The sequence below is a fragment of the Plectrocnemia conspersa genome, unplaced genomic scaffold, assembly GCF_051122295.1.
Source record: "Plectrocnemia conspersa isolate PC_06_02 unplaced genomic scaffold, ASM5112229v1 ptg000006l, whole genome shotgun sequence".
Classification (NCBI taxonomy): Eukaryota; Metazoa; Arthropoda; class Insecta; order Trichoptera; family Polycentropodidae; genus Plectrocnemia; species Plectrocnemia conspersa.
The window spans coordinates 23,441,094-23,465,863 of NW_028277170.1; the positions used below are offsets into that span (position 1 = coordinate 23,441,094).

General features: G+C 27.4%; 1 protein-coding gene across 3 annotated transcripts in view; it reads right to left on the reverse strand.

The window, feature by feature from the left end:
- Positions 1 to 24,770, reverse strand: part of LOC148234558 (uncharacterized) — a 55,903-nt gene that overhangs the window by 13,511 nt on the left and 17,622 nt on the right. The window contains exons 2-3 of one of the 3 annotated variants that reach the window (XM_088187916.1): positions 11,046 to 11,221; positions 2,317 to 2,490 (exon numbers count right to left, since the gene is read on the reverse strand). In XM_088187916.1, coding sequence (XP_088044042.1) covers positions 2,317 to 2,478 — 162 coding nt within the window. In that variant the 5' untranslated portion in view covers positions 2,479 to 2,490; positions 11,046 to 11,221. Of the gene's footprint in view, positions 1 to 2,316; positions 2,491 to 6,428; positions 6,497 to 11,045; positions 11,222 to 24,770 lie in introns of those variants that run through there. The other 2 variants (XM_088187914.1, XM_088187913.1) reach the window with 2 other exon arrangements.

Here is a 24,770-nt window from a genome sequence, read left to right on the forward strand (position 1 = left end):
TTATTAATAAAAATAAAATATATCAGAGTCATTCATGTTTCATGTAAAATAAATTAATAAATTGATATATTTTATACATGCAGGTGTATAAAATAATTAATTATTGTAAATAACATTAACCTGTTTTTATATTTACTTTGATAATCAATATAATTTCCATTAAAATAATATACATGTATATGATAAAAAAATATTTAAAACCATAAACTCTTAACATCGCTATGTATTTATTGTCTAGCCCGAAAATTAATAAATCACAATTTTATAGTAACAATATTGATCTTATTATATACTAGATTTTAAAATAGTTAAATTAAAAGACGGATAATTTATTCCCTACAGTACAGTTGCTTTAAACTTTTCTTTTAAACTCAACCAGCTTGTTAAAAATTATTTATAGATTATATTTTATATAAAGAGGCTTTTGAAAAGAGAACTTAGAGAAATTTCAATATCTAATATGTGACTTAGCTCGATTTTAATTAATCATCCGTGAGATTAGAATGTACCTAATCCATATAAGATTTGAACTAATGTCTCTTAGGTCAATATTCAGAGACTTGTCTGTCGTGCTGGTCAAATAAAATAGAGCAAATTATATAGTGAGATATTACGTTGAATTTTATTTAAGAACAATATATGGGATTTCTACAGTGAAAAAAGATCTGTTAAATGTAACAATATGACTATTAGCTTCATATATTTTTGTAATGAAAGCAAATCCGCATTTGTGCAAGTACCCTAAAACACTATTATGTCTTAGGCAAATAATATAAATATTTATAGTCATGTATGTATGTTATTGTATTATGTGTCTATGTATGTATTTATAAACCTAACACAATGAAGGTTCTATTACAAATTATTTATTTAGAACTCTTGTTCGATCAAGTCCAAAATACAAACTAAGCCAACTTATCTCTCAGTTATAAATAAGTAGAATAAAATGTACAGACAGACGACGCACCTCAAATATTGCTACATAGTTTGTATGCACTTCGATTTACATTTTAAAAATAGTGTAGCTTTCTTTACCAATATTAATATGAAATTCTGTTATTAAAGGGCTGATCAAAGTATATTCAAACAGAATTTTGGTCAATAGGAGAGCACAAAAACAATTATCACTTCTCAGAAGTCAAAAATTCACGTCAAAAGCAATAAAATCGTATCGGAGCCGTCGCAGTGGGAACGCTCGGTAACGAGCGTTCCCACTGCGCTCTTATATTGATAATTGTTTTTTGCGCTCTCATATTGGTCAAAATTAGGTTTAGATGTGCTTCATTGGATATTTTAGTGCTAATAAATATGAACACTAGAAAAAATAGCGTTTCTACTGTGGCGCTGCCGACACGATTTTATTGCTTTTGACGTGAATTTTTGACTTCTGAGAAGTGATAATTGTTTTTTACGCTCTCCTATTGGGCAAAATTCGGTTTAGATACGCTTCATTGGATATTTTGGTCCTAATAAATATGAACACTAGATAAAATAGCGTTTCTACTGTGACGCTACCGACACGATTTTATTGCTTTTGACGTGGATTTTTGGTTTCTGAGAAAGGAGATATTTTTTTTGCGCTCTTCTATTTGACTTATTGTAATTACTAAATAATTTATATGATTTACATTAAATCCTATTAAAAAATATTGTTTGTTACAAAACTATTATGGTTGATGTCGCCTTTTGTCCGTTAGTAATATATGAATTTGCTTATCGTAAAAACACGTGAAACGACAACTGTCCTAATACATTAATGACAGCAAAAATGTGTTTCTACTATGAGTCAAAGGATTAACAAAAAAGTGTCGACCATTGTCAACTCTCGCGGATTGTAAACTTGAAAGCATCATAAAATTTTATATTCTTCTATTTATAAATCACCTAATTGTACATACAGAATTTGCTTTTTTCATATTTGCGGATGTCGAAACGAAATATGTCATAAAACAATACTTTCGGACTGTCCCTTTTCGATGCACCGCTCTCACTACCCACTTAATCTCTAAATTGTGCATAAGAAAAGCGTGCGTCTTTAACGCTTTATCGCAAACTTTGCGATACTAAATCTTAATATATTTAATAATATAAAAATACATTATTAGTGTTATTTAGTAATGTGATTGATACCCAAAATTTAATAAACTCGATAGTAAAAAAATACCTTGAAAATGTTTATTTTGCATTTATTTATAATGCAGTTACATCTAGTTTTTTTATTGACATAAAACAGTATTGTGTATTATTAGAATATTTTTTGCTCTACTAGGAGTCGGTATACTCGACGATTGCAGGGTTGAAAATGGATATACTCACTGTTTGCGTCAGGGCGTACTGGTCAGTGAAGTGTCTGGAAAACGCTTTGGCCGGGTAGAGAGGGTGAAAAGCGCCGGCTATAGGTCTGAACGCGCCGCAGCCGAACGATTGCAGGGCCGGATGCAGGAATTGCGGTGCAACGTGTTGCAGAAAGCCTTCCATCGTCTAACGCACCTGGCGGACACGACAAACGCAAAACACTAATTAGCCCGTGGTAGAATAATTTGTACGATTACAAATGTGTGCGCATTTCATTATACTATTCGAACAATACAATATATTTTGTATGTATATGTACCAGCTGAAAATTAATATTGTACATTAGATAATTTCGTTTAATTAGGAGTATATTAGCTTAACACTTTACAGGCCGATGACTCATATATGTGTCATTGTAAAAATATTTTTAGAGTTAGTTAGGCAGCATTCAATATCGATAAAGATGCTTTAGAGAATTTTACATATATTCTAATATCGTGCTGAGCACTGTTTCCTAGTCGTAAAAATCTTAATTTATAACAATTCTATGGAAGAGTTAAAAATAGATTATTTACATAAAAAAATGTAATAAAGTTGCTAGTATACATAATTTAAATTAATAAATTAGTTAAACATATCGCACGCAAATATGCAATCGCATTTTATGTTTTTATGAACATACATACACACATATTAATTTAAAATAAATTAAAAGTATAATAAAAAAAAATATTAATATGTTTCAAAACATATTTTAACTTCCTTAAAGGTAGTTTTTATTACATATTTATTAACGACAATGATCGGTGTATTTGATCCATAAATTTCAGGATTTCAATACTTAAATACAGTATTAAAGATTTTTTGAAGCTGCTATTTCATTACTGTCAAATAATAGAGCAGAGGAACTTTATGAATAATGATAGTTATATGAATCAGACATTTTTAAAATATATTTAATAAAAATAAAGTCAGTCGCGCGTGTTGCATACCGCAAGTCATCATCGCATTTTGGCCAGGGGTAGGGGGTGGATGGGCGGACTAGGGTTAATCCCCGAGTCCTGTTTGCGTTCAGCCTGACAAGGTGATTTATATAATCTGGGGATTTATACGCAATCGAGCGCGTAAAGATGTGGTGATTGGTGTCACAGGTGGCGACCCTTGCGTCAGACGAGATTTTAATTCAATCCGGGGATCAGGCGTTCCTAAACTCTTTTACGCCCGGCGCCCATCCATCATAGCATCCCTAAAAATGGGCGGTGAAAAGAAACATCCCGCGGGACGGATGCGGTTTTTGTGATGATATATTCTTATTTAGAATTATTTGAGATTACACTAACAATATTTTACTGTATTTTGATTTTTATACACGACAAAGACATTAGAGTTGTTTTAATTTATGAAATATATAGTTTGAGCAAATTTTCACATAAATTAAAAATACATTGTCTGATAATCTGCAATAAAGTTTGACTGTAGCACAGTTACCTATGAAATATTAAAAAAATAGTAAATCTATCCTATTTATATAGATAGTCTATTTTTATTCAACAAATCTGAAATATTATAATTCGTAAAAAATAAGTTTTATTCAAATTAAAAAAATATAACAAATAATCTCTAAAATAAGATTAAATTAAATTATTATTTTTTGCAATTTTAAATACGTTCTCAATGTGGAAATTATTTTTTCTTTGCACAGGTTTTCGATCGCGATGTTGCGATCATCTTCAGTGGTGCAATAAAAATAAATTGCCGCTCAGATGATGTAGCAAAAATCGCAAAATATAATATATATCTGTGAGATAATTATATAATTTGTTCACAATACAGATTATGAATCAAATAAAAATTGATTTTTATTTTATTTATAAATGCACAATTTTTCAAGGCTGTGTTTCAATAACCGCGATTCAATCTATATATATATTTGCTAAAAATAACGTGTCTGACACATCGCTGAACAAGAAACATTTGATTCAGGATCATTAAGCGCCTGAGGATGATCATCACAATGCGATCGAAAGCTCGTTCAAAAAAAGTCAACAAGGAGAACGTATTTAAAATTGCAAATTCAAATATTGCGAGATAGTAATAATAAAAACCTTTTTCAAATGCGATTCAATCTATATATGTAGATATACTTTGCTGATCATTTACTGAGGATGATACCCACATTGCAATCGAAACTTGTGCAAAAAAAATAATAAAATAATTGCTACAATGTCAACGTATTTAAAATTTCAAAATCAAATATATGTTTGCGAAATATAATTCAATTTAATCTGTTATTTTATTTTATTTTGTTTTACTCTCTCGCAAATATGTTTTTTTTTTAATTTTAAATACGTTGTTGCTAAGGCAACTGGAGATACTAATAAAAAAATAATTGCTATAGGGACAAGTATACAAAATTTCAAAATCAATTATATTCTTGCGAAATAAAATTAAAAAAATATAATTTAATTTGACCTAAATACGAAAAATATTTCAATATTGTGAATCGTATCTTTATTTGATACATATCAGCAAGATAGCAATATTTTTTTAAATTAAATCTTATTTCTAAAAAAATTGTGCAATTTTATTTATTAAAAATACCTCACAATTTTATTCAATTCATTATTTTAATATATTCTCTTGTTTTGATTAAATTGAATAAATTTTTTTTTAATTTTATTTCGCATGTACATAAATGATTGATTTTTAAATTTAAAATACTTTGTCCCTGCGGCAATTTTTTTGTTCGTATTGTGTGATCGTCCTTAGGAAGCTTATGCAAAGAAAAAATAATTGCCGCAGTGAAAACGTATTTAAAATTGCAAAATTTAATACATATCTGAGAGAAAGCAATTTTTTATTTATCAAAAATAAATAACACTTTTTATTTGATTCACAATTTTGAAATATTCTTCGTATTTAGATCAAATTATATTATTATTTTATAATTTTATTTCGCAAGTATATAATTGATTTTAAATTTTGAATATCCTGTCTCTGCGGCAATTCTTTTTTTCTTCGCACAAACTTTCGATCGCGATGTGGCGATCTTCCACAAATAGCTTGTGCGAAGAAAAAATAATTATCACAGGGAAAAATTGAAAAAACCTGGTAAATCAATAATATACTTGCGAAATATATCTAAAAAATAATAATTAAATTTGATCTGAATAAAAAAAAATTCAATAGTATGAATTAAATAAAAATTGTTATTTATTTTTAATGAATAAGAAATTTTTCAAAAGCTAGATTCAATAAAATAAAATTATTTTATTGCTATCTTGCAGATATGTATTTATTTTGCAATTTTAAATTCGTTCTCACAGCGGCACTAATTTTTTTACACAAGTATATAATTGATTTTGAAATTTTTAATACTTTGTCCCTGCGGCAATTATTTTTTTTCGTATTGTGGCAATCATCCTTAGAAACTCATGCGAAGAAAAAAATAATTTTTATTTTATTCATAAATTTGAAATTGAAATCAAATATTAAAAAATAGTAAATTATATAAATATTGGAAAAAAAGAATTAGATCATTGCAAAACGATTTTTTTATAGATAATAAAATTTCGTGAATACCCTAAGCTTTTTTTTATTATAGAGCTTAATTTTCATAAGAATATCTAAAACGAAAAATATTTTATAATGAACTGTTTCATATCTATCTACAGTTTACTACATATATTAAATTTAATAAATAATCACTCCACCTCTCTCATAGATTTATAAAAAAAATTTTGTCTCACTCGATTTATTTCAATCAAGTAAAAGATTGATAAAACTATCAATGAATTATTCAGACTTATTAATAAATTAATTTGTGCTGTAACTTAGTTGTGAAAATAACATATTTAAATCGTAATATTTTTGTCGCATTATTAGAGTACGTATTTATGATAATAAAAAAATATACTATATGATTTATTCTATAGTGCAAAAATATTTAATTATGCTTTGTGCTAATTATGATGAACTGAAAAGTGAGTTACCCTTTGTATTATTTTTAAGTAATGAAAGAACATGCTAAATTATTACGCGTTAATATATATATATACACCTGTATGTTAATTAAAATTACACAATATACAACGACCTATTTTATTGTATAATTATTTGGTTGAGGTACTCACCACTGCGCGTAGTTTTCTCGTACGGTGAAAGCGACACGTCCAGGACGTTTCCCGGTCCGCAAACGACTGACGTAAAAGTTTCTTTACGCCGTCGCCGACAAAACTGGGCGTGAACCTTTAAAGATCACACCCACCAACCCTCAAAATGGAACGCCCCTCAGAGAAAAACTATCTGGCAAGAAGCTTTTTGCCAAAAGCAATAATAATAATAACAGCGAGGATAAAAGTAAAACAACGCTACGTTCCTACAAATACACAAGTAGTAGTATGTCGACGGATCAATAGAGTTTTGTGCATATGAATAATACAGGATGGCCAAAAATATAATAATAAAAAATATAGTAAATAAGTCTATAGAAAACAAATGAAGATGCATATTTTTTAAATTAAAAAGTATTTATCTTACGTGGATTTTAATAGTAAAATAAATATTTGCAAAATATTCTGTAAATTAAAGTATGACCGGTTTAACATGAACGTTAGGGGCTAATTAGGTCAATATTAAAATAATGCGTTTTGAGCCAGGGTGTGTAATACGCATACACAAAAATATATTACAACGATTAGAATATGCTCAGCTATATTTATAGAGAGCGAACCCTGGAAAAACAATGATTCCGGGCCTCATGACAAAAATTTTAAGTGTCAAAAAAAAAAATACTTGAATTTGAATATTATATATCACGTTGATGATAGCACCTTCCTAGACTTTGCTGTCATTACTTTTGGGTATTTTACAATTTTTTGAAAAACCGCTTAAATTCATCCATTGAAAAAAAATGATAAAAATCCCACAATTTTGATTAGTTATCGCCTCATAAAATATAAATATTTAAAAAAGTAATAATCCTAATGTGTTTGCAATAATATTGGACTTGCCGCCATTGTGGCACTTAGACCAATATTTAATAGAAAGTGCGTGATAACTATGAAATTTTAATTTGTATACAATTAATTTGTTTTTTTTTAAAAAAGTATCACCAGTAATACTATTTTTTAATAATAGTAATTCAAAATAAAGCCATAAAAATAATATATAATACACTGTTTTATACACATATATAAAACATTTTCACACAAGAAAATATTATAAAATTATAAAAAAAAAATTATATAAATATCCTGGGAAAACAATCATTGCGAGCCCCATGACAAAAATGGCATTTTATATATTTTTTAAATAAATAATAATAGATATGAGTTAACCCTTTCTATTCCACAAATAAATATAAAAATTAGCCACCGTTGCGATATATATATGTACTGAAATCATATTTTATGCGATATATTTTTAAATTATTAAGAATATCTACTCATAATATTTACCTGCAAATTAGTGTTTTCTTTGCTGCCCATTGTTGCAATGTAGTGAACTTTCGGTTCAGGTCAAAAGCAATAAAATCGTGGCATTATTACAATATATTATTATACATTACAGTACATAACAGATATATTATAGTATATTATTTTTTTATTATTTTGGATTACTCTTAATTCAGAAAATAATAGTATCACTGGTGTTACTATATATCATACAGAAATATGTTAAGATATGTCTGATTAATTGTTTATATATAATATTAAGATTTTTTTGTGGTAAGCCTTTTAAATATATATTGGTCTAACGGCCGCAATAACAGTACGCCCTTTGAAATGAAGCTTATTTAATGCAAGCTTTTTAATCTAAATTACTGAATTGTGCACTTTGGAATGACAGTGGCAAAGTTTGTTCACGTTTCGTAAATATAATTGACCTCGTTTTATTTTGGTTGATTTTAATTTTCCATATTTTTTTTATTTTTTTTATTCACCATATATTTTATTATTTATTTTATCCATACCAAGGCTGGCATGATTTTAAACCGATCTTTACTCAATTCTTGTAATGTAACATGAAAACAACTTATCATCGTAATATAGGAATTAACTAAATAGTAATAGTACCTATTTGATAAGCCATGCCTAGTCCCCATAATGATGATTTTTTTGTTCTTCCTTGCAAATACTATAATATTATTGTTCGTCTATTTATATATTACAACTTTTCCGTTACGTATTATTTTATTTCTTGTGTTAGACCATTCTAATGAGCTAAATATATTTTTTGCAAAACTAAATTATCAGCAAAAAATATAATGGTGTAAAATTGGCGGGGTTTTCCAGTTCAAGTTTCAGACAGCTGTCAATAATCACACGTATTCAAAGTGTCAAATGCATAGACGTCGTTACCAACTAACCAACTTTTTCCAATCCAGGGGGTAAAAGTTGGTTAGTTAGTAGTAGTTTTTTTATTATTTCGATTTCATTCGGATTCATAGTATTTCATTAAATGTCATGCATTTTTTTAAGCTCAACTTAAGTTTAGAATTTACGTTTAAATCAATAAAATCGTACTGTCGCCGTCGCAGTAGAAACGCTCGGTCTTCTAGCGTTCATATTTACACATTTTTATAACAATATTACGACTTACAATAAGTGAGAATCGAATGAAGCACATCTAAACCGTATTTTGGCAAAAAGGAGAGTGCAAAAAACAACTATCCCCTTTCAGAAGTCAAAAATTCATATCAAAAGCAATAAAATCGTGCTGTCGCTTTTGCATTAAAAACGCTCGATTATTTAGCGTTTATTACTTTTACTTTTTGCAACAATATTACAACTAAAAAATATAAATACGAATATAATAATGCATATTTAAACCGAATTTTGACCAATAGAAAAACGCAAAAACAATTACCCCCTTCTCAGAAGTCAAAAATCCACGTCAGCAACTAGTGAAAATGTATTTGGACTTCACTAGTGAAAATATAACTTCACTGAAAAATATACATTCACTGTAACATGTAGACAGTGCATTTTACTAGCACCTGCCAGATAAATTATATTCTCACTGGTAAAAATATATATCTACTGGTGAAAATATTTTGATTTTTTAATTAAGGATAACCCGAGATTTTCTGATTTAAAAAGGTTTAAAAGGGCAGGGACATAAATTGCCTAGTCAGTTGTCGTTTTTTTTAATATTTCGATTTCATTAGGATTCATAGTATTTCATTAGTCACTTAAACACCAGCGATTCACCGGTGCGTCATTTATTGATTATTTTTATTAAACAAGTTAAAGAATTATTTACAAATTATATTTTTTTAATTAATAAATAAAATTGTATTAGCTTGATTTATAAGTAAACCAAATATTTAATATTTATTTTTAGAAATAGTCTTAACATATTGGTAAAACCATTTTAAGCATTATTTATATGCCTTTGGACTTATAAAGGTTAAAAATTTGAAAATAGCGTTGCAGCAAAACATGTTTGTGAAAGTTATTAATTATTATTAATAATAATTATATCAAAGATATACAAATTTTTCTAATAAAAAAACACAGTCTCGAGACGAATTAAAGATATAATATGTCAATGTATATGCATAGCTTTTTCCTTATAATTTAATAAATCAAATGATGTGACGAATACTGCACAATTAATGACATTAATCCGGATGCTAGTTAAAGATTTTTTAAGTAAAATAAGTACTCATTAAAGTTATAAATATGCTCGAAAACGATAAAAGAAAATATATATAATATATACAGTTTTTAATAATATGATGATAGTTGCTAAATTTTCAATTTATAACATGTCGCAATAAAGATTTTATTGCTTTATGCCAGCAAGATGTTAATTATCAAAACTTTTTATCACACAACTGCATTATTCACGAACGAGTTTTATGTTCAAAGTGATTTAATATACATAATGTTAAAGAAAACTATCTTTAAATAATCAATTTTATACGAGGCAGTGTCCTTTAGAAACGCCTTTTTAGATTAGAAAATGAGGATAATGACAAGGAACTTTTATAGCACACTGATGTTTGATGGCTTAGTAGAAGTTGAGTCCTTATGAGTTTTTTCACAATTAACGAACAAAGAGTGGTTATTTGATTGATCATTCTTAGCAGACTTTAGCTCAAAACTCAGTGATATAAATCTTGAATAACAATGCAAAGATAAAAAACATATTTAATATGATAAGCTTGATAAAAGCTATTTATTATATTTTTAAGGCAAATTTAAAAAAGGGGTATTTAAGCATTTTCTGTGCATCGAAACATATTTGCGTATGTATCCTGAAATGACTCAAGTCGTCCAAAATATAATTTAAAGTGCTTAAAAGCAATTTAAGACGAGATTCGAAAATTTTGGAAAGATTGAAAATATCATTTTCAATTCAATTTACAATATTTAAAGCAAACCGAAATGATCTAGAATTAGAAATAAACCCCAGAATGATTTATATTTTAAATTCAAATATTGTATTTTGAAATAACACTTAAGATAAATACATAATATTTACAAATTCTGTACAAAAATTTTTGTCTTGTTTTCGCTCTACATATTTTGTACGAAGTTCTTTAAGTGATGAACATATTGACCAATATTTACATCGTATAATCTTGACTGTGTTCGTCATCTGAGAGAAATTTTACACTTTCAAATTCGAGATCCAATTCATCGAAATCATTATATTTTTCGACCATCGCTATAAATCTTATTTAAGCTTAAGTTAGTTTGTATTAAAATTATTTTACGAACTAAAAATATTAAACATACTTGTTAAGTCGAAAAATAATTGAGAAGCGCAGGAATATTCTGCGCTTCGTCGTAGCTCTCCCGACGACAGGCAAAAAATACTGTCGCACGATTAAAACGCCATCTGATGTGTGCGTCATGGCGAGTCAGAGTGTGAAGCACCTTGCCCTAGCTCTCTCGTTCTGTACACCATGGATCTGTGAAAGTCAAAAACTCACTGTTAATAACTTGGATAATAATTAATAATATTTTTGCTATAAACTATGTATATTCATGATAAAATCATTGAGGTGAAATTGCTTTAATAGTAATATAAAAAAATTGTAGTATATTGTATAAAAAAATACATTTGAGTTCGTCCTTAATATTCTCAATAATAATTTAATAAAATACCGATTTATATATATGAAATTTATTTCCATTTCTAAATTCTTTCTTAAATATCTGCACCTGAAAAACACGTGGGTCAATATATGTATGTACATATTGATACGTGTTGATTCAAGTGTTTTTATTTAAGTAAATACTCACTTTACTACCTCTTTTTCTAATATTTTTATTATATATACTATATATTAAGTAATATATATTAATTATAATATAGAGGCTAAAAACAACTAATCAATGGTTCCAGATATTGAGTGAAAAATACTCAAATTATAACTTTTTATTTTTTCTATATTTTTCTTTTTTTTTTCAATTATTTTGCCTTAATTATAATTACGAACGTTTAATTATATGTTCTTATATTTTATTAAATTGTAACTAATAAAAAATTGTGAGCATGAAAATGGCTATAAACCAGTAACATGTATTATACATGTTTCTGGTTTTACATACTAATTATATATAGTATGTAAAATAAACGTACGTATATAACAAAACTTTTCCAGCGGTTCAGTAATTATTCTGCATAAATTCCGATCATAGATGGGCAATATAGACATATTTGTTTATTTAAACATACGTCAACATATGTAAAAATAATGTCTGTTTATATCATGGTGGCAATATTATTTTTTTTTTTTTAATATTTTATAATTATATAAAAATTTACATTAATATGATACATTTTTACTTACAAATAGAGTAATATAAAGCAGTCGAAATTAAAAGTAAATCATCTATATTTAAAATTTTCGTTGTGTGGAATTTTTAAAATGCGCAATTTTCGTTTTCTCAATGAATCGATCACTTTTTGTAGTAGTTAGATATTTTATTTGATTTACAGAGTGTAATGATACTATCAAACGGACACGTCTCAATTTACTTTTATAGTGAATGAACATATTTTTACAGTCCATAAAATAAAATTAAACTATAACAGGAGTTATGCTATTGGTTTTATTTAACAGCAATATTAACTTTTATTTAATTTAAAATTAAAGGTAGCACATTTATACTATTATTTTCATAAGTGTATTAATACAGAAAAATCGTCATTATATTGACAAAAAAATTGCAGGTAATATAATTTGACTTTCAAAACTGAACCCTTCAGGGAAAGTTATGTTGCTGGATTTTAAAGGGTTGAGAAGGTTAATGACAATTAAAGAAAACGCAACAATTAATAATTAAAAGAATCGGTATTAACTTAAATATAAAAGACATGAAATATTTTTTAATTTTTTATGACATTGTAGGATTATGAAATTTGAAAGCAATTTGTTATTCAATTATATAAGTAATATTTCGTTTTAGCTTTAACGTCTGAAATGTCCGGCACGGTTTTAAAGTGATCCTCCCCAACGAGACAACAATAGGGCTATGGGGAACGCAGGCAGCCGGGGGCGCCAGGAATGCGCCCCGCGATATGAAATGCCATTTGTCAAGTTTTTATTGGGACCTTGCCGGTGTGTGTTATTATTGTGTGTATATTTCACCGCAAAGGAATTCGGCGCGGGGCGACGACAATTGCACGAGTTATTACTTTCATTTATTTAATCTGGCAAAGTAGCAAAAATCCATCTTACCACATGAATAAACATGTTTTTTTAATATTGATCAAAAATGCTTAAACCCTACACGCAAGGGATGTTTATTGTCGACATTTGAATTATTACGTCATTATTTTAAATATTACTTTTTTTTATTTAAGTAAATTATTAATTAAACACACATAAATAATATAATATAGTTTACTAAAAAAGTATCCTTTCAATTGCTTCAATATTTCAAGATTTCTTTCATAAAACATATTAACACCTCAACACAAAATATACTTATTTACATTTTTACTTCTTATTAAATATTTATAAAATTTAAAGTTGTAGTTTTCTGCAAAATAATTATCTGTAATTATATCAGGCGCGTACCGTGAGATACTTTCCCTTTCGCTCGCTCGCGTGTTAAGTGATGTGAGTGAGTGAGAGATAAGGGGAAAAAATGCGGAACGCATGTACCGCACGCCCTTATCTCTCACCATACACACCTAAAAGATATACATTTATTTATTTAAAATAAATTAAGGGCATCATAATTTTGTCAAAAATAAATCAGTAAATGGAATTATTACAATACACAAGTAAAATAATTTACATTAATATTCGAAACACAAAAAATGTGTAATATTTAAGGACTTCTGAAAAGTACATAGAGCTGAGTGCTTACTTGTGTGTGCCACCTTTTTAGTTACCTTTCATTTTTAAATAAAATTTCCGCTAATCTAATTACATAAAAATATATCTTATTTAAAAATATTGCCATATTTTTATGTTGTTATTTATAAAAAAATGGTTCCATACTGCGAAAAATGTTCCTTATGACATTAAATATATTAATGTGCAATACCAGCGAATTAAGAAATATCTTGTAAGAGTATATTATTCACAGTTTTGATTTTAGATCTTTCATTGATCACGTCAGTGAGTCGCCATTTTCGCGCCGTCCTGGTCTTCAAATGACGTGGTTCGAGTTAGACTTCTCAGATCACGTCAGACATCTTTTTAATAACTTTTATTTATTTTAATCGCTCCAAATTTACACTAAATATTTATTACGATACACGTGTATTAATGATAATTAATTATTAATGAGAAACGTGTGTAAATAATTAATTACACATAATTTAAATCATTTGTAGCACATGTTTATTTTTATACACATGTATAAAAATAAACTCGTTGTTGCTATACGAATTTATTTTTAATAAAAATAATATGGAGTTACCTGTTGCTTCCATCAGATTTCATAAATAACTAACGGTTCGTAAAATTGAAACATAACAAAGCTGAGCATCTTGGATAACCATCAATGTTCAGACATTAGTAGTCTAAAAGTAGTGATATTTTTTTGTGAGAATTGGCTAATTTTTATATTTATTTGTAGCATAGAAAATAATATTATTTATTCAAGAAGCATTTTTGTCATGAGGCCCGGAATCATTATTTTCCCAGGGCCCAGATTCACTCTCGGCGGATCTGTATGCAAGAATATGGGAATAAGACAACTCTCTAGTTTTTACTATATATTGCATTAATTTCAAAGTTTTGCTACTAAACGACCGATAATGTTAACACAAGTGACTTTATTAAAAACTGTCATGTTTCATACAAAACCATGCATCATGTGCTCTCGACTCACTCGCGAAAAGGGTCGTTCATTTTTCAAGGGTCCGTCCTCCCGGATAAGCGTCGCGTCATCTCCCCAACAATGGTGTTATTACGCAAAGAGCACGTGTAATTTCGCTAATAAAATTCCAGATTAGCGCTGGTCCGCCTGCGGCATGGTGGGGGTCACCCCTACTCCCGTTCCCACTCCCACTCCCACTCCCAGCGACGAGCCGCATGCCAAACGCTCGGTCAGAAGCGAACGATTGTTCATTGCACAATCGCGAGAACGGTTTCACGCCAATTTCGAAAGCACTATTTTCACCAAATACAAACGAAATAGCGTTTGTTACGGTAGTACTATGATGAGAGGTATTCGATGCTTTGGATTCGTTGCGGTCAGGGCTTTAACGAAGCAGAACAAAAAGTGTTATTTCCAACAATTTTGTTTCATACAAATTTACAACTCGTTTTTTGCATCATTAAGAGATGAAAAATATAAATTTTAAAATAAATCAGAAATGGAAATTTATTTTTAATTAAATTTATATTAGCTTTATTACTACAAATGTATGTGAAAATAAAGACAGAAGTTAGTTAGTTAGTTAGCTAAAATATTTATCAAACCATCTTAAAACAAATTCACTGTCATGATCTTTTATTTCTTTAACGTTATACTTCTGTCTATTGTTTCCAAAGCTCTCTGGAAATCCAAGAAAACTGTTCCAATGAATTTTTATATTTTTTGCTAACAAAGAATAATGTATCATTACTTGTAACTAAGCCCCATTAATTTCGCTTTTTTAAACTTTTTGCTTTTCTAAAATATTTATCAAACCATCTTAAAACAAATTTACTGTCATGATCTCTTATTTCTTTAACGTTATACTTCTGTCTATTGTTTCCAAAGCTCTCTGGAAATCCAAGAAAACTGTTCCAATGAATTTTTATATTTTTTGCTAACAAAGAATAATTTATCATTACTTGTAACTAAGCCCCATTAATTTCGTGTATCGGTGATTACGATAAAAACAAAATTAAATTTAAATACAAGCATAAAATTCCAAAGCACATATTGCTTTAGACTCTAAAGCAATATGTGCTTTGAGTTTAAAGCTATAAAAAATTTTGGATTTCTGTCCAATACGAATACCCAGCTCTCTACATGAGGGCACTGAAAATATTGTTACAGTTTTCAACATCATATTTGTGTGAGCTCGGTTTCACAACAATAATATAAAAACTAAAATACGATAAAGACGTAGCTATATCAATATTCGACCTAATATTTCTGAATCTGCAAAAGTCGACAATCTTTAAAAAAATCCATTATATTAAGGGTAATTTTAGTTATTATTTATTTATTTATTTATTTTTGTATAACTGTTACATAATCTGTTTTTTAATTTGTAATAAAAGTAATGTCCGCATATTTTTCTTTGTTTTCTGACCGTTTGATTTTGGTGCATCGCAATTTTTTTATGATCAAAAGTGCACCGTGAATTTGAAAAGGTTAAGAACCACTGCCTTAAAGGCTAAATACAATATATCAATTTTTCCAGTTCTTAAATGAACTGTACTCAAATAATCATTTGATTTATTATTATTTTTTTCTCCTTCGTTTTTGCTTAAATTGTAAAGGGCTCAGTATTTTTTTTCATTAAATTATAACCACAAAGTTTTTGCTTTTTATTCTTATTTTTTTATTATTGAATTTAGCTAATAACTAATTGTAAACATGGAAATGATTATAATTCAGTAACATGTATTTTATATCTGTAGAAATATTTATATTCTTAAAATAAAAATATTTAAAAAAAATACTCGTAACTAAGGATTTCAATATCGGTATTGGGGCGAAAATCAATATTCGGTACTACCGGTATTACAAAATATCGGTTGCACTGAATATTTTTTTTCTTAAATCCATTCATTTTATTTGCTGAAAAATATATTTCCATGGCTTAGAATTACAAAAAAAGACGATTCCTATATTGCTTCATAGCTGAAACGGAAAATAAAATAATACTCATAATAAGTGATTATAAAAAATACTATGCAATATTTACGTATTTATGTATTCTATAATATTTTTATAAATATTTATAGCCTTAATTTAATTTATGTTACTTTTAATATGAGTAGAAATATATAAGTATACGAGAGATATATCTTTAAAAAATAAAAATTATTGAGATGTTCTAAAATAAATAATAAATATGCAGTAATTAAAATAGGATTATAAAAATAAATCACATCTCAATTACATAAATATATCGCATTTCAAACAAACAGATTTACAATTTTCTAGGCAAACCTTTCCCATTAAATTCTTTTAAAAAAATGTAACTGACAATATAGGAATAAATTAGCAAGTGATGCTCTGGTACATGGTACAAAAAATTAGGAGGCATCTAGAAGCGGTCGATCAAAGTATATAATTTTTTAAATTTAACATTCCAAAATAATAAAAATCTAGCGTTCATATTTTCAAAAATCTTATTGATTTTTATAAGTACTCGTGTACACCATAATAAAGGATCAGCGTTTGAAGTATTTTTAAAAGTACCTGAATGTAAGGAAGATTGTTTAAAAGCTTCTAATTTTTTGAAGCATGAAATATACATTAATAGACAGATGCATATTTGATCATACATGTCGGCTACTTAAGTCGAAATTTGCCCTGCTTGTTTATTATATTTTCAAAATAAAAAATAGGGACGACAATATTTACTATGTCTGTATTCAATATTTTTAAATAATATATTCCATGTATCAATATTCAACAATATATTACATTATAAATTTGCTTATAAAGTATCCAGTTCGTCTTATTCTACAACTAATAAATCTATTTTTAGATTTTAAATTACTCTTATTGCCATATTTTGTAAATTTTACAACATCATTTTATTTAATTTAGCATTCTTATCTAATATTGTTGCATAATAATTAAAATGGAGCATTATTATTAAAAAAAATTGTGTTTATACATTAATTATCTCTATTTTATTGTAGTATTAAACTTATGTAAATTCTTATTTATAATTAAATACAAATTAAAATACTCCATTAACATATTTTTTCTTACTTATATGTGCATACTAAAACATTGATCTTTAATATTTTTTTTAATATCCAACCGTTTCAATCTTTCAATCATACTTCTACAACTAGTTTACCTATTTTTATTTGAGACTACTCTCATTTTCCTATTTTGTATTTTTGCAACATAGTATTGTCTATCTACAATATATTTTAATATAAATTTATAAATGAAATATTCAGTTCGACTTTGAATGAGTACAGAATTTTTTTTATCAATTATTATAAAAAAACTATAATTAGTTTTAGAACTGTCATTAGGTTAGGTTTAGGTTTGAACAACAAAAGGACGTTTCTCAACTGGCAAACTGAGCTTTATATATATTTTAGAGCAGCATATTAGCGTCCATCAGTTAAAATATATTTTCGCTAGTTAAAATATATATCTATGGGTGAAAATGTAATTTGACTTTACTAGTGAAAATATAACTTTACCAAAAAATACATATTCACTGTAACATTTATACACCGGGAGTAAATAAATATATGTATTACTACATATAGAAATTTGAAATAATATAATTAAACTAGCACCTGCTAGATAATTAATATTTTCACTGGTAAAAATATATGTTTACTGGTGAAAATGTATTCCGATGTGATTTTACTGAAATGATATATTTTAAAAAATATTTTCGGGATAAATTTCACTGTTTTTTTACATTTTGTTTTAGGAATAACGACATAAACTGAATGTATTATTTACTTATTTTTCTACATTAAATTTAGTTGTGAAGGGACCGACAATATAATCTATAAAAACATTATATTTATATTGTATAATTCAGCTTGTGCTGTTGTTGATTTTTCGTTATTTTTCTGCTTCTTTCTTCGGCATTCGATCTAAAAATTCAGTTCAAATACCTAAATTTACTGCTACTAGTTCAGATTCATTATTTGACGTCGATTTTTATGCTATGATGTAAATTTGTCCCCCCTCCCCCCCAATCTCGGCAGGCCTGCCTATGAATAAATATTAATAAAACAAAATTGATGGTTAGGAGCAAGTTTTCCGTGGGTCCTGTGAGCTTATCATTAGATGGGGATAAAATTTAAAATGTGAAGCGGTTCAAATACCGACGAAGAGATAAAAGTCTGCATCAAAATTGTTAGAAGGCAGTTTTAAAAATAAATGATATAAATTTAAATTGACTTTGCGACCGAATAAAAAAATATTACTAACAATCCTGGTATAAAATTTTAAATAAATGTTAAAAAAAAATTAGGCGGTTTACCATTTAAATGTATGCAATAGCCCAAATATATATATATATATATATATATATATATATATATATATATATATATATATATATATATATATATATATATATATATATATATATATATATATATATATATATATATATATAATAGATATAAATATAAACATGATGTAGAAGGGTCGTCGCAGAGGGTTCTTACATGAACAAGTAATATCGCCAATGTCCATCTTGACCCCGACGTATACATATATAAGGTTGTTCTTCCGCATGCAAGGATAAAGAGTTCTTTGTCGGTTGGCTTCCCTTATTCTCTAACCGTCTCGAGTGAAAAGATCAGACGTTTATCGAATTAACCTCATACCCTTACTATAACCTCATACCCTTGCTAATACGCGACGATCAATAAAAATAAAAGTCGTGGGGAAAAGATCTTGTTTTAAATACAATATCGTTCATTAACTTGGCAAATTAGGTGTTGAAATATTTTACGTAACATCTTTGAGATAAGGGTCGTTATTGAAAGAACCCCGTTCCACTTTAACGAGAACAATAAACAACGTTTAGATCAGATGCATCTGATATTATATTAAAGGTGTTTAAATTATGCTACTAGTGAAGATCATTAAAGTGCAATTAATGATTGAGTTTTTTAATATATTTATAAGCAGTAGTTATTATTGATTTAATAAAAATATTATTCATATATACTATTATATATATATTTGGGATGTATTCTGTAGTAATCACAAGTCAAAGTGTTCTTCCCCTTGGCGGAAATTAATATACACCAATTTGTGGTATTGTGTTCATCCATGCTTTTGATCCATCATGCGAATATCAATTTCAATAACCATTTATTAAAACAGCGCACAATATTGAAAGATGCATTGCAGATATTCACCCTTTATGAAAAATGATAAACGGATTAGTATCTGGAGTTTTCATGATACGATCATATCACAAATTAAAAAATAAATTGAAAATACATGTAGAAATTATATAATAAGCTATATTCGAGTTTTACTATTTTATTATATATGTATTATATTTATATAAAATCCAACAAGAAGCTGAAAATAAATGGAAAAAGGGCGTGGCTCTCGGAACGCCTTCCTATCATAAAGCTCCGCCCATTCACTTTTCCAAAGCGCTGTAATGATTTTATATATATGTATATCTATATGTATGTATGTTATATAAAATTCTAAAATTTATATAAATTAATAAACATTGAGAATAGAAATATATGATTTTTAAAAGGACAATTGATATAGCTTAATATTTATGCCTAATAAAAAATGTTATTGATTTTTTTTTTATATAGGCTTATTCTACCTTTAACTTATTTTTTCATTGATTATATTAAATACAATACACATTTTCTTTTACGAAAGTTTTCTAGTTAAGATATATAATAATAATCTTAATTTAAATTAATATTATTATAATTTACAATTATGCAAAAATGAGATTTAACTTAAAAAGGATACGTATTTTTTTTAATAAAAAACAATTATTAGTGTGAGTGTTAAAATTTTTAAATTGAAAATAGTCATATATTATACATATATACAAAAAAAAACATATATGCAGCTAAAATTTTATACTTTCTAAACTACGCGATTTATTCATTTAAAAATATTTAATGATATTATTTTTGTAAATTAAATTGGGTAAATTAAATAAAGTACATATATATTTTTTGTAAAATTATGACGTTCTTTTTTAATTTAAATATTTTGGCACTAACGATTAATTTTTGTATTTTGCTATCTTTATATTTAGTAATACATATGTTAAGAAACAATATAAAAAATTCCAGCATCACTCAATTTATCAATATATTACATTATAAATTTGGTTATAAAGTTTCTTAAACGCTCTGTCTTAAAAAAATTAATATTTTGTTTGTCGTAGGATCAATGATCGGTTGGAATTTTTGTCGTGGACGTATTATCTTTGGAACAAAACTTAGTGAAACTTTTTACGTGGAACTGTTTTGGTTTCACGTCGATTGTCTGATCACTACAGAATATGTACTGTTTTTCGTAAAAATACTAATTATAGACAGACAGGGACGAAAAATAAGTGCTTGAGTACTATGGCTATATTACGCAAAATGTGCATTTCCAACCCTTAAATCCGGATTGATCAGGACACTAAAAATGCTTTTTTTGTGTATGATGATATTCCATTATTTATTTTTATTTATAAGTATTAAAACAAAGTGAAACCGTGAAAGCTGGCCCTAGCTTATTTAGCGCTTGAAACAAAAAGTAAATTGCTCCCCTCCTACACATAATATAACCACAGAACAAAGAATATAATTGTAATTAAACAAACTGTGCATAGAAAAGCTACGAGATTCAGAGAGTATAATATATGGTTTCCATGAGACTATGATCGAGGTTCTTTACTATAAGGAAAGCTTAAAAAATATTTTTGAACGCTTTGTTATACTGATATTAAAAATATACCATTAAATTTCAGTGCAATCTCTTATTAATAAATTTTAAAAAATATCTATATATATATATATATATATTAAAAAAAGGCATTAGAATATATTTTTCAGTAGAATAGAATCTCAGTGCAATACACATGTTGTGTAAAATAATTTATAAGTAAGTTAAACATAAACAAGTAGATGTGTTATAGTATTTATAATCAAAAAAAAAAATTTTAAGTGTTTTCTAATTCTTAATGGTTTCTGATCTTTAGATATTTTTTTAGCAATATTGTTTATTAATTTTTGAAGGAAATGTTACGCCTTTATTTGCTTTTTTTGTTACCCCTTTGGAACTGGCGCCCCAGGTGACCGACTGTGCAGCCTGCCCTCTGGTTGACCCTAAAAGAAGTTAACTTTTAATTCGATTGAGTACTAATATGTGCATTTAATAAAATAAAATTTATTTGAGTTAAAATCTGCATCCTTGGTTTAAAAGTTTATTTGCATATTCCTTATTCACAGGACTTGACCACTTGTTTTTTTACAATAAAACATTTTTTTATTGATAAAAACGATATTACTTCTACGTACTCCTTGTAAGTTATAAATAGAACATTTAGGAGCATTAAATAAAAAAAATAGTATACCTCCTTCGCTTAAAAGATTGATATTGTAATACCTTTCACAGCATTCACTAAATCTAATGTGACTAACATTTAAACCGAGATATTTCAGGCAGTGCTTTAATTTAGAATGAAATATATAAATAATTTTAAAAATTAAACATTCTTGAGATTCTCACAATCAAAAAATCTCAAGAAACAAGATTCTCGAAATTTCAAAATAAAAATTTCGTGAAGAGAGAATCATAATTATTCAAAAATTTTCGAGAATACTCGATCACCATTTTTAATCGTTATGCAGTTGGGTAATTTGCTAGGTCACGATGATCTTAATTTAATTTAAATAAATAAATTATAAACTCTCTCTTAACTTATTGTTTCTAATCTTGATTTTTATAGCAATTGCTATATATAATACTAATCGTTTTACCTAAAATTTTGCCCGTTGCACAATATGGGTCGAAACATTCCACAAAACCCGCAGAGCGCTCACCTTAAGCCCAGGGCTTAAGGGCACGTAGCAGATAATTAGCCCCATCCATTGAACAAGTACCATCGTGACCGTTGCTAATTGCCTATCTGAGTCGCCGGTCAGCCTGGGCCCTCTAATGTCGTAATTTATTGCGATAAACTAAATGAAAACGGATTTATCACCCCTGAACGGATTTCGGCAATACTACATCTATCGTAAATTTACACATACAGTGTGCTCTACTTTTTTACGCAATAATGAAACACTATGAATCTTAATTAAATCGAAATATTAAAAAAAACAACCACTGACTTGCAAGCTTAAAATGACATTCATGATTCTAAAGCAGAAATTACCGGATTTTGTTTCAAAAAAATCTAAAAAAACAAATCTCGATCTATCCTGAAAATATTTTTGAAAATATGACATTTCAGTAAAATCATATTTTCACTAGTAGATTTATATTTTTACCAGTGAAAATATAATTTATTATGTATGTTTAGTTCAATTTTGTTTATTGTAAAATTAGCTATATTAGCTATATAAATTAATAAAATAATAGCAAACACATCAACTTGATAGTGCGAAGGAGCGTTAATTTTATTATATAAAATGTGTACTGACTTTTTATTGTTAGATATAGACAAAGCTTTTGACACATTGTTGAGTCAAAAGTTTGATAATGCCCTTCCTACGTTATTTTAATCTACTATATTCTGTTTATATTATGTTTTATATGTATGTTTTGATTTAATATGTTTATTATATAATAATAGCTATATTAGCTACATAAATTAAGGAAATAATAAATAAATAAAATAATTATAGTCTTAGAGCTTTCAGTAGATACAAACTAAGCTAACTCATCTCTCAAAAAAAATAAGCGCTTGGACATTATGTTTACTTAACATTATATAGCACTACGTTTAAAAAGCATGATGGCTGTCCTTTCCGACATTACTACCAACTTCTGAAATAAAAGTATTGGTCAAAGTGAATTCAAACCGAAATGTTGTCAATAGGAGGGCGCAAAACTCAAAAAATCAGTTCTCAAAAGGCAAAAATTCACGTCAAAAGCAATAAAATCATGCCGGTTCCACAGTGGGAACGCTCGGAAACTCTCTTAAATGAAGAAGGCAGTAACGTAAAATGGAAAACAGCGTTAAATACCTGGACAAGCTTAAATTTAATAAATATATAGGCTTGGCGCTATTGTACCACTAAGACCGATATTTATTAGAAAGTGCGCGCTAACTAAAAAAATAAAATTTGAATAAAAATACGTTTTATATATTGTGTTTTCATGTTTATTTTATTTATAATATTATAAATTTTAGGATATAATTTTAAATAACTAGAGAAAAAAATCTCCATACGTTAAAGGACATAGAAGCTGCCAGTAAAAAACAGACTCGAAACCACCAGGGGTTAATACCAAATTCAAGTTTTTCAACAAAAATAATTTACCACTAATGAAATAATTTAATTTACACAAAAAAAAAATATTTTGCGACAACATACCTATTTAAATAATTATTTGAAGTGTTTTTAAAAAATACACTAATGTTGTACTTTTTAAACGAAGACTTGAAATAATATTTTAAGCATTTTATCTTTTAAAAATATGCAATTATATTTTACTCAATAAAAACTTATTTTTATGAGCTCAAATAGTTATCAATTTAATTGAATACATTTTATTTAATTATTTTATATTTATTAGCAAGAAAATGAGGTTTACTTAAAATATTAATCATTAGTAAATCAAGTAAATATAAGTCAATAAAAAAAATATATTTTCTTGACAATAAATCTTTGTTTATTAAACATCGCTTATATATAATATATTGCATTAAACCCTAAATGTTAAAGAAGTGCTAAGTAAAAAAATACATATTTAGCTTACAATCTAGTGGCTGATATTTGACCATAAGAGCACATATGCGGTAGGTATTTTCTAGTAGCGGGGCCACAGGTTGGTTAGATGGAACAGGAACGGCAAGCTAGAGAGACACTATCTGTGTTGTGGGTGTTAAGGGCCATTTGCGGAAATTGGCCCCTCGCCAGATAGGGCCCCTATCGCCTCTAGACGCACTTATCGTTGACAAATTGTTACAAATCCACCGCACTCTTTCCGGAAAACCGCTAAAGCGTGCGTGGAAAAATTCGCGTGTATATACCCGTGTTTTAAAATATATTTATTTATCTAACGTTTTCATATGTAACATTTTTGTTGCATTATATATTATACTATAACAAACTATACCTTAAAATTAAAACCAAAATATATTTTATTAAATTATTTCGCAGCCAATACATCTTT